We start from the raw sequence: 12,500 nt of genomic DNA, 5'->3' as shown, positions 1-12,500 counted from the left end.
TCAGCACAGGTCAAGCCTACCTTACACTGACAAGATTTGGGAAAGATTCTTGAAAGATTGTAGTCTTTGAACTACATGTAATGCCCATCATTCAAGCTTTATTCAAAAGACTACAATCCAGTGTTGTGCATGAACGAGTTCAAAAGAACGTGTTCATTGAACACGCTCATTTTTCTGTGAACGCTGAACTGAACGCAACACATTTGTAAATAATGAATTTGAACGTGAATTCGCTCAGATTTTGGGAAATGAACGACGAACGTCACTGTTGATGTCCAATTAAACGTTACAGAATTTATTTTGTCCTGAGAAGTCGAGTGACACTATCTGCTGGCAATTTAGAAACAGTATGTCGTTGTCACACTCACTGCCCACGGGCGCCACTCCTAAACTACAGCTTTGCACTACCTTACTACATTACCCATGATCACGTTACGCATGATGCATTGTACACAGAACCGCTGCTGAATGCAATCGCGGAAAGATTCTGCACTTGTCAGTGATGAAAGAAGGATGCATAACGTGTTCAAAGAGCCCTACAGTATGTCACTGAACAGTTCCATCGCAGCAGGTAATGCAGCAAGGCAGCCTCCTCCATACTCCCGGTGTAAAAACTACACTCTTCTGCTGTCAGGCATGCACAGCTGACGCATTTATTATTAATTATTAATAAATGCGCGGCCGCATTTATTAGGCGTTGGTATCTGCCATAGACCTAAAAGAAATATATCTGCCCAGCGAAATAAAGCCCAATTTACGGACATTCCCAATTAGATGAGAACAACAGGTGGCTGTAGCCTATATTCCGTCAGAAACAGATTTTCATTCAAATGAACTGAATTTGAACTAGTTCAACATTAAAAATGGTGAACTATGAACGTGAACAGTTCACTTTGCACGTGTGTGAACTGAACTTTGAACTAGTTACTGAAGAGTGTGAACGTGCACAACACTGCTACAATCTTTCAAGAATCAAGACTACAACTTTCCCAAATCTTGTCAGTGTAAGGTAGGCTTTAGTCAGACAACACAAACAAAGGCCTGCATGCATCCCTAACAGCGTCAAGGAGTCATACTCAAATGATGCTGTTTCTCATGCACTATAATAACTGTGCTTCACATACTGTACACATACAAAAAACGAGTGAGGTGCTATGAGTATATATAACTATGCAGGCTTTAAGGAACCCTTAGGGGTTCCTTTGGCTTTAAAGAACCCTTAGGGGTTCCTTTGATGTACTCTTCAAAATGGTTTAAAGAACCATATATGAAGCATGCAATAGAACCATTTTTGGTTCTACATGTATATAGCACCTTTTTTTAAAGAGTGTATGGGTGCCTCTCAACTTCTTTCCTCGATGCTCAATCTCGTTCCCACTGATCTCTATAACTAACACTGGATAGACTATCCCATTGTTGCCGCCCCATCATTCTTTATGTAGATCAGTGAGGACGAGGACCGAGGAAGGAAGGGAGGGTGTATAAAAGACCAAATGAGAGGCACCTTATGTTTACAAGTAGGCACACAGTGTGTGAGACCTGTCTAAGCCAGTCTTCATATTGCATTCACACAAAGTCTCAAAGAATATAGGAACTATCTCTGCAGTATTTAAATGACTTCATATCGCAGGCATTTTACATGACGTACCCCTGATGTAATGCCACTGTGAAGTTAAAGCGCTTCACTGACTGTAGTGATGTTCATAGGCCATAAATCGTCCACACAACTTTGACATTCAATGGTCATTAGATTTTTGATTTGCAGACTTGCAGTCTTTTTTTGTGTCCAAAAGGGGCAATAAGCCATTAAAAACTTGAACGACTTATAATAATTAGCACTCCATATTGTAATAAAGTGTGTGTGTGTGTGTGTAGCTGTCATCCATTGATATCATTGCTTCATAGAGCTGTCATTAAGCTTCGCCAGCAGTTGTCATGGTGATGAGCCACTAAGTTGATAGAGGGGAAGAATCCACCAATTGGAGGGTCCGAGGAGGTGTTCGGGTGCGTTTGTGTGAGTCCGTATCACAAAAGCCTGCTCTGGGGAACGTATAGGGGGGCTGCCTTGAAACCAGGCGAAATAAACCACTGTTGTTTTTAAAAAGCCGCGTGGTATGGGAGATGCAGGAGCCTGGAGAGGATGTCTGGGAATAACACCACCCCTCACCCCCTCCACACACACACACACACATTCTAAAAAAACCACACATACACACATACACACACACACACACACAGAGGAGGAAACAAAGACAGGACAGTGTGAGATGAGGGACAGTGTCGTCTGAGGAGCTGAGAGGCAGTGGCCCCATTCTGTGGTGAAAAGGTTCTAGAGACACTCCTGGGGCACCACGGGTTGCATTGCTTGTACTATCTATGTGTGTGTGAGTGTGTGTGTGTGTGTGTGTGCGCGCAACACCAACACACACAAAAAAAAACAATCTAATTTATAATTCAAATGACAAGAGTGAACTGCCGATGACAGCAGTCCCCTGGTGTAGCTACGCGGAGATGAAACAGCCCCAACTCCCAAATTGGCCTTTACATTTGTCAGTGCTTTGATCATGGTAAATACACACATTATCCTCCACTGCAGCCCCCACACGTACCCCCCCCCCCTCCTCCCTTCTCTCCCTCTCTGTAAGGGGCTTGTGGACATCAAACAGCACCATGACGACTGAGGTAAGCAGGTGACAGGTCAGGTGAAATGACCGCTCCGACGAATTTAGATTTCATCAGTTCCTTTAATAGCGGTTATTTAATTCATTGCTGAGGGAGCTCTTGCCTAACAGGGTTTTTTATCTTATGATAATGATTAATAATATTCAGACTAATCAATAGTTCAATCAATTAGACAGTCGAGGTGTGCTGTGTTTAAAATTGTTAAGTGTTTGTTGAGATATAGAGTCTTAAAAATATATATATATATATATATATAGATTTCAACAAAAAATCTGCTAAAATCTTTCTCTGTCATTTGGCAAAGATGCAGCTTGGCACACACACACACGTGTCCAGGAAAAGAGACGTGTCAGTTGGTGGACGTGGACAGACAGAGTGTGTGAGTGTGTGCGTGTGTGCGTGTGTGCGAGCGTGTGTGCGAGCGTGTGTGCGTGTGCGTGTCTTATTATTAGTGGGAGTTGTGGCAGAGGAAAGTGCCGAGTCTGCACCTCGTCCACCAGAGGACTGAAGGGCCAGAGTGGGGTTAGGGGCAGGACACGCATGCCTGCCCGACACACTGGGTGCTTTTTGGGGAGGGGGGGCCTGAGTGAGGGGCCTTTGTAGAGCTGGAGGTCTGGGGGTGAAGGAGGGTGGGGGTTTGGGGTCGATGACAATGAGGGGTTCTGCCACCGCGGTGCCACCCAGGGCCAACTAAGGATGACCAATCTACTTATGCACTCCCAGACCTGACAGCTTGACATTTCTATTCAGTATGGCAAGTGGAGAGACGGGTGTGTGTGTGTGTGGGTATTTGTGTGTGTATGTATGTGTGTGTGTGTGTGTGTGTGTGTGTGTGTGTGTGTGTGTGTGTGTGTGTGTGTGTGTGTGTGTGTGTGTGCATGTGGGTGTGTGTGTGTGTGTGTGTGTGTGTGTGTGTGTGTGTGTGTGTGTGTGAGTGAGTGCATGTGAGTTCATGTTTTTGTGTGTGTGTGTATGCATGCATTGTGCGTGTGTGTGTGTGTGTGTGTGTGTGTGTGTGCATGCATTGTGTGCGTGTGTGTGTGTGTGTGTATGAGTGTGTGTGTGTTTGCATGCACTAGTAAGCGTGAATGTGCCAAAGTGCTGCCCACATTCAAACACTTCTCCTGCTACAGGTGCACATTTTAAAAGCAAAAACACCGTGAAGCGCTGAACAGCGTCAGCTGAAAAAACAAAACAAAATGGAGGCTAAAGTTGGAGAGGGTGACCCTTTGGCACCGGCTCCCGTGGTACCTGTTTGGAGACTCTGGGCTCCTCTTCAATGTACTTCTGCTCAATGGGCACTAGCGTCCGCACCCCGGCTTTTATCTGTCGATGGGCACACACACACACACACACACACACACACACACACACACACACACACACACAAAACATACACACACTCGCTGAGGCAAATGCAGAGAGTCAGATGAAGGAGCAGCTGGGATGTTATCAGCTTCGAAAGGCTGTCAAGCATGCAAAAATTCTCTCGCCGTTTTTTATTTGGAAACCCTGACTTAAGGGGTTTCCAGCAGCAACAACGCTCCCCGGCTCGGCTGTATACTATGGCACTCGTTTAGCCGGGGAGCTAAAATGGCGGACGGGGGGGGACAAACACATGCGCAGCGACAGGCTTACCTTGACAAATGCACGCACACACACACACACACACACACACACACACACACACACACACACAGACAGACACAGAAACACATACACACACACACATACAGACACAGAAACACACACACACACACACACACACACACACACACACACACAGACAGACACAGAAACACATACACACACACACACACACACACACACACACACACACACACACACACACACACACACACACACACACACGTACACACACGCCATTGTGGAAGCCTCAGCAATTAGAGACAGAAAAATCGCGAAGTGAGTAATAAAAAGAAAATAATGAATAAAAGAAAATAATGATGATGAAGAGAACAAACATTGGGAGAAGGGAAAAGACAAACACACACACAAGAAAAGGAGGTAAAAAAAAGAAGCGGGAGAGAGAGAGAGAGAGAGAAAAGGGACTTACGGCATTATAGATCACGTCTATTTCCAGAAAGATGACCCCCTTTGTTGGCCCTGTCAGCTCCTTGCTTTTCAAGGCGTAAGCTTTCCTCTCGCCGTTGTGAATCTGCGGGCGCAGACATGACAGACGTCTGTCTCCAATCCCCAGCTGAATACACTCCCCCCCCCTCCACGACCTTTGACCCCCAAGCTGCTGCGACTGACAGGCCAGCCCAAAACAACTGTGGCAACTCTGACAAGTACCTGTTCATTACGGAGAGACCACTGTCAGAGAGAAATTAACTATCCTGGGGAATCTGTAGCCGGGGAAGACGATGTGAGAGATCCCTCCATTTTTTTTTCCGGCTCCCCATCTTTTTTCTCGCGCTCTCTCACTCTCTATTGTTTCCACTCTGTCTCTCTATCACTCTCTCTCTCTCTCTCTCTCTCTCTCTCTCTCTGTCTCTCGCGTCTCAGTATCTTAAAACTCTTCTCTATTTTTTCCCCCTTGAGTGTCTTTTTTTTTTAACAAGACCATTATAGAAAATCTACACGAGACACTTCACAGGTTTTTTTTTTTGTTGTTGTGTGTTTTTTTTACCCGGGTCTGAGTGTGTATTGTATGTGTGTGTTCTCTTCAGGTTTATTATTTCATTTCTGTCTTCCCTCACACAGAGACAGGGAGCCTGATGACTTATTTTCAGTCCTCTGAGAGGAAGCGGGGATGCGGTGGGAACTCACGTTTAGCAGTGGAATGGCCACTTTGCCCAAGAAGTCGGCGCTCCGGTCCCGATCCTCGTCGTAAACGGTGACCTCCAGCACAGAGTGGATGTCTTTCACGTTGCTGTGTGTGTGTGTGTGTGTGTGTGTGTGTGTGTGTGTGTGTAGGTTTGCGTTTGTGTGTGTGTGTGTGTGTGTGTGTGTGTGTGTGTGTGTGTGCGTGCGTGTGTATGCGTGTGTGTGTGTGCGTGTGTGTGTGTGTGTGTGTCGGGGGGTTGAGGGTGGTGGGGTTCCAGGCAGAGAGGGTTGGTGAAAATGAGAGCGAGACACAGGCAAAAAAGGAAGTCAATGACTGATATTAATATCTCTGATTTCTCTCCCCAAGTCATGACAATGAAAAAAAAAAGTGATTTATTTGAGGCCTCAGCGACCAACGTTTTTTTTTTTTTTGGCGTTGGCGGCAGGGTTTTAAAAAAAGCAACACTGTGGATTCTGTCTTTGAAATGCCGTCTTGGAAAAGTAGGCTAAAGACAGGAAGTCAGATGAAAAGAAACGAGGTTATTCTTAAAGAGAGGGGTGCAGCCAGGGAGACTAGATTACTCTCCTCTCGCTAAGAGTTCACCATGCAAGCTCAACAGAGGAGCATCATACTACAAAACATACCTTATATGCTATTAAATCTGCATTGTGCTTTATCAGAACATTTCAGAGAAATTTTGAATTAACACTACATAGCACATACAGTACAAGCAAAACCATCATTCACATAAATAAATGTAAGCAAAGGTATACTGTACATGTGGATATAATGGGTATATTGCAATGGTAAGAACAATATTACAGTTGAGGTTTTGGTGACAAGACACTATTTAAAATGTTGTGCGCTTAATAATATTATTGCTCGACATAATATGCAATTGTTTCTAATTTTATTCTAGCAGTTTCTGATATTAATAATAACATATTTCTAACTACTGTGTAAATCTGAAGGCTTGCAAATTGTCTGCACTTATTTAAGTCCACTAAATAGCATACATCAAGCGACACCAAGAGAATATGGGGTGAAATAGAGTGTAGCGTATGAATGTGCTTGCCTATGCACATGAAACTCACAAGGTGAAGACCTTGTTCCACTCCGGGTTGAGGTTCTTGTAGACAGTGTGCGTCTGCAGACGGTCATTACTAAGCTCCACCACACAGAAAGGGTCACTCTTCCCTGGGAGGAGAGGGTGAAGAGAGGGGGATAGAGAGAGGGAGAGAGAGAGAGAGGGAGAGAGAGAGAGTAGGAGGGGTGGGGTGGGGTGGGGTGGGAAGAGTGGAGGAGGAGAGGAGAGACATGGTGAGATAAAAACGCGGTGAAACCTTTTCCCCGGCCGTTATCACACACCCCGCCGTTATTTACCCTGGCTAATCCAGCGGTGGCGGCCCACAGACTGCCGGCGACGCAGCACGACACGACACACACACACACACACACACACACACACACACACACACACACACACACACACACACACACACATACACACACACACAGACAGGTGTGTGTGCGGGCGGCCGCCTGCTCTGATAAAGGTGAGCGCCCGGCTGCCCCCTGGGTGCCCATTACAGCCCCAGTGCTGCGGCCCCTCACCGCACGAGAGGTTAAGCCACGATTTATCATTCCCATAATGATTTGATATATTCAACCGCACCCGCACCTCCACCCCCACCTCCACCACCACCTCCTCCACCCTCCGTATGGTGCGGTGGCCTCCCCTGCTCCTCCGCGCCTCCACGAGCCCCAGACATGGGGGGAGATAAGCACTTCAGCTGCAGCAGATCGGCGCAGTCATCCGCCCGCCTGCCCGCCCCGACTCCTCTGCTTAGCCGCAGGGCTCCACGGAGGACATCTCTCAACCCCCTCCGCCACTCCATACCTCCACCACACACACACACACACACACACACACACACAGACACACACTCTCACACACACACACACACCGTCCACTGCCAGACGATGGCTGGGCGGCCCCGTGCAGATGCCAGCCCGCCCTGGGAAAAGGCCACGCAAGTCACAAGTGGAGAAAATGAAAGGCAGCAGAGGTGAAGGCTCAACTTTCGGTCATTGTATACACACACACACACACACACACACACACACACACACACACACACACACACACACACACACACACACACACACACACACACACACATGCACACAAATCAACAAAAGCAAAAGAGCTTTGTGAGATTATGTCCTATTATGCCCAAGACTGAGAATGTGTCTAACGGGGGGGAAAAAATTATTTTCACTTTATACATTTTTGACCAATAAATGTCAACTTGTCAGAGATCTAGAAACAAGCAAAAGTCATAGAAATCAGTTCCGTTGTGCATTCTGTTTTTTTTTTTCAAAAACTGTTTTAATTCACGGCACGATTATGTATCAAAGCCACCGGTATTTACACACAAAATAAACAATGTAGAAATCAAAAAGTAATGAAATTGTTTTTTTTCCCACTGAAATTAAAAACTTAACATACTTTGAATATGTGTGGACAATAAAAAACGCTTCAGTGTAAAGGCAACTCCAGAGACATGTTATAAAATATGATGGCCTATATATTTTGCGTTTGAAACGTGCTATTTAAATACTCATGTTAATGCCAACTCTTTGTAAATGGAGAAGAGTCCTGCTTCTCCCTAACAAACTACAAACTCTTAATTTCTGCTTTGATCTTAACTTTTAACAAAACATTTGGGAGCACTTTTATTGTTTGTTTGAGAACATGTTTTTTAAAAGCTGGGTCAGACTGCAAAACAAGACATATTACTTATGAATCGCAAAGAACCAAGGCTCACGTGTGTGCGTGTGTAGGATTGTGTGCGTGTGTGTGTGTGTGTCAAAAAAAAAGAAAAAAGAAAAAAGAAACCTTTCCTTTCAGACAGAAAGTCGCACAATGGGTTGCATGCATAAATTCCCCCATCCGCGAATACAAGTGTCACTGTTTTCTTTGAGTTTATCAAAATGTTAAGACAAGGGCAGGACATTTAAGTTGATGTGTTAAATAAATGTCACTAGGATCAATGGTGAGACTTGGCTGTCACAGGCCATATCCATTTCACTGGCATATCGACTCAGCTGACTCTCCTTTAAGTTCATATTGATATTCAATCCAGAAGTGCATGTCATTACTCCGAGCCTGGCGCGACATCAATACTCATACTGTCGTCGGCCGACTGAAATGTGCTTTTTGACAACTAATTAACATCAACATTAACGTATCTACTTATTTCGTCAGTTGAGATTAATACAGTACATAACAGAATTTCTCTATGTGGTATATGATGAAAAAATCTATTAAAAAAAATATTTTTACATAATATACTAAAGAAACTACTATTGCGGACGTTATTCCTAATATTAATATATACTAAATTACTATTTAATTAAAAAAGAAATATTAAGATATATCTGTACATTCATTTTTATATATTTTTTATTTTTGTATTATTATCATTTAGGGCGAATGACAGAAATAAACTTCAACAAAAGTGCTGCATCCTTCTTTGCCTGTATAATTACTCTATTTGTGGAACGTGCCATTTTAATATTTGTGCTGTTTTCCGTCTGACGCATATGATCTCGACAGGTTGATACGGTCTGAGCAAAACACTATGTGAAATTGGAACGCAAATGAAAAACATGCATGCCCTTGTCTATAATGTGCAGGGGCTGCTTTGGTGTCCGACGCTGCCCTCGAAGCCAAGCGTGGAGGAGCCGGCGTGGGGAGAAATCAGCACAGCTGTGCTCGCGGGCTTTTATGTAAATTACGGCGGATGGGGGGGGTGGGGGGGGATGGGAGGACCTGCAGAAAAGGTAGCGCTCGTCCTCGGCTGGGTAATGCGCTAAAGTTCTGCCCGTGACAAGTGGTTGTCACCGGCGACGGCCTCTGACCCTGTTTATGAGGCAGCTGTCTGAGCGGATTTCACGGCCGGCGGTAACTGGAACTTTGAGGCTCCAGGTGTGTGTCCGACCCCGCCGCTCCCCCCCCGCCTCCTCCCCTGACCAGCAGGCCGGCTGCTCGGACATCTTTTTTTTCTTTAATAAAAAATACTGTACAGTGTATCTGGCTCCAGCATGACGGACAGCTGAAAACGGTCGCGGGAGCATTCTATCTCTAATACCTATCTACGGGTTGAGAAAAGCTCTCACAACAACATCCTGAATGAACAGATGTGGAGCGGTTACCATTATAAAACAACCGCACGGCACATAAAAAAACTTCACTCGAGATCATTTATTGAATATAACTCAGCCTAAATAGTTTCAAACTGACTCAGTGCTTATTTCCCCCCCTTCTACTGTCCTATTACCGTCGCTATCGCACATTTTTGCGTAAGAGATAATGTGTTATTCATTTTTTAAGTGATCATTCCCATGTGTTTGTATGATTTTCACACTCCCCATGTACTTTGGGACACTCAATATCAGGCCCTTCAGCGCAGTGCCCAGCCAATCCCCTCACCGCCTGTCTCCCCCCCCCCCTCCCCCCCCTCTCGTCCTCAGTGCTCAGACTACGCTGTTGATCCAGATGAGAGTGTGAGTTTGTTTTAGGCCGACTCCATTAGTAGTGCGGTCTCATCCACTCCCCACCGCCACCACCCCCACCACCCCCACAAAACCCCCACCGGTCCGCGTTCGGACCCAGGAGAGGCGACGCAGCACCTCACCCCGCTGAAAGGGGTGAGGACCCCCCCCCACCCCTCCGCCCCCCCAAAACACTCCCACACCACCCTCCTCTCCTCTCCTCTCCTCTTCTCAAGTGCTGCTTTTACACACCGCACCCATTTACTCTCCAGGCCTGGAGTGCTGCTACTTCACATAAACGCCTCAATTAATTACACTGAGAGAAAGAGAGAGAGGGAGGGAGAGAGGGAGAGAGAGGGGGAGAGAGAGGGAGGGAGAGAGAAGGGAGGAGAGGCGGGAGAGGGAGAGGCGAACAAAAGTGTGAGCTCAGGCTTACAGTAGAGAGGTTGGCTATTATAAAAATGTGTGAAAAAAAACAATCACACTCACACACACTCTCTCTCTCTTTCTCTCTCTTTCTCTCTGCCTCCTCCTTTCCTACACCACCCCACCTCTTCTAGCTCCCTTCTCTCTCTCTCTCTCTCCATCTCTCTCTCTTTCTCTCCATCTCTCTCTCTCCCTCCTGTCTGTGGGAGCTGGACTCTGAGCATGTGTGAGCTCTTTATTAGCCGAGGCATTGTAGCGTGGCCCGTGGCCTTGTAGAGCAGCCGCCTTGCACCGCCACCGCCGGGGCAGAGAGAGGGGAAGAGAGGGAGGGATAGAGAGAGACAGAAAGAAAGAGAGAGAGAGGCAGGGAGGGATAGGGAGAGATATAGAGAGAGAGAGGAAGGGAAAAGAGGGAGGGATAGAGAGAGATAGAGAGAGAGAGGAAGGGAAAAGAGGGACGGATAGAGAGAGATAGAGAGAGGGAGAAAGAGTGAGAGATAGAGAGAGAGAGGGAGGGAAAAGAGGGAGGGATAGAGAGAGAGAGAGAGAGAGAGAGAGGGAGGGAAAAGAGGGAGGGATGGAGAGAAAGAGAGAGGGAGGGAGGGAAAGAGGGAGAGAGGGAGGAAAAAGAGGGAGGAATAGGGAGAGATAGAGAGAGAGGGAGAGAGAGGGAGAAAGGGAGAGAGGGAGGGAGAGAGAGAGGGGGTCTGGGCCATGGGTGCGGGCGAGGGAGAGGGAGAGGGAGACCAGGGGAGGGAGAAGGAGGCTTTGTGCGGTGTGGTGCGGGCGCTGGCTGGCTGGCGCAGGGACCAGTGTGGAATCAGAGCCCATGGGGCGGCCCCGTCTCCCGGGGGAACACCAGACCACCGCGCAAGGTCACCGCGCCGGGCCAGACCATCTGACAAGAGCCAGGGGGAGGGAGAGTGTGTGAGTGAGGGAGTCTGTGTGTGTGTGTATGTGTGTGTGTGTGCGTGCGCGCGTGTGTGAGAGTGAGAGAGATTGCCGATAGCACGTCTTCATTAAAGGCTGTGTGAGCGTACAGCCGAGCTCTCTCATTGGTAAGCAGAGGGAAAGATCTCATTCTCTCCAATCAGACTTTCATTACTAATAACCACCATTTCTCTCTCTCTCTATCCTTTTCTCTCTTTCTCTCTATCCCTCTCTCTCTCTCTTTCTCATATAGCTGTACCTCTTCATGTCTACAGTAATTACTGTCAGGGTGGCTGCGCAGTACACATCTTATCTCCATACCGTGTTGTCAAACCCGCACGAGCCCTGCGCCCCTTTAGAGCAGAGATGAAAGATTCATTGGCACATAAGAGACAGAACCCTGCGCACTTCGGCCAATAATCTGCGATCATCCACGTCTCCCTCATTATCACCCACATCAACATCACCACTAACTATGTAAACACGTCACGCAGAACGCATTGGGAATGACAATTAAATGCAAAATACTGCAAATATGGATGAGTGTGAATGCATGGAGGTGTGTGTGTGTGTGTGTGTGTGTGTGTGTGTATAGCATAGCAAACAGTACAGTATGTTTGTGTCCTCTGGTCCACTTTACTGTAAGTTCTGCTTTCTGCTGCATTACTCTATAATTAACACCCTTTTAGTTCAGACAGCCTGAGGGTGTGTGTGTGTGTGTGTGTGTGTGTGTGTGTGTGTGTGTGTGTGTGTGTGTGTGTTGAGGGGGTACACAACCTATATATTTGTCATTGTACAATGGTGGCCATGGAAGCAAAGTTTTTATACACTAAGAACTCCTGGGATTTAAATAAGTACAAAAAAAAAACACTGGAATGTATAAGAACTGAGAAATGACTTTTTCGCAATCAGGTCATTGGCTATCCCGTGGAGTGAGAGTTCCTCTGTTCGTTGCGCTCTCTCCGCTTTTCTCTCTGAAAAACAAATTCAGAGCCGTGTGTCTCTGTCTGTGTCCCCTCTCGCCTCCCTGCGTGGACAATTTGGTATTAGCGCTCAGGAAGAAAGCGAATGACCCGGGGACAGATCCGCTAAATGTAGGCTATGTCACCCT

At 46.5% G+C, this 12,500-nt stretch overlaps 1 protein-coding gene across 1 annotated transcript in view; it reads right to left on the bottom strand.

The window, feature by feature from the left end:
- Nucleotides 1-12,500, bottom strand: part of LOC134059877 (multiple C2 and transmembrane domain-containing protein 1-like) — a gene marked incomplete in the record, with an annotated part of 193,684 nt that overhangs the window by 59,299 nt on the left and 121,885 nt on the right. The window contains 4 exon segments of the mRNA XM_062516413.1: nt 3,934-4,008; nt 4,760-4,861; nt 5,476-5,578; nt 6,568-6,670. Of these exon segments, the coding sequence (XP_062372397.1) occupies nt 3,934-4,008; nt 4,760-4,861; nt 5,476-5,578; nt 6,568-6,670 (383 nt within the window).

This window comes from Sardina pilchardus, chromosome 16, assembly GCF_963854185.1.
Source record: "Sardina pilchardus chromosome 16, fSarPil1.1, whole genome shotgun sequence".
NCBI classification, from domain to species: Eukaryota; Metazoa; Chordata; class Actinopteri; order Clupeiformes; family Clupeidae; genus Sardina; species Sardina pilchardus.
Note: the sequence above shows the minus strand (reverse complement) of the source record. Positions and strands in the feature narration are given on the sequence as shown.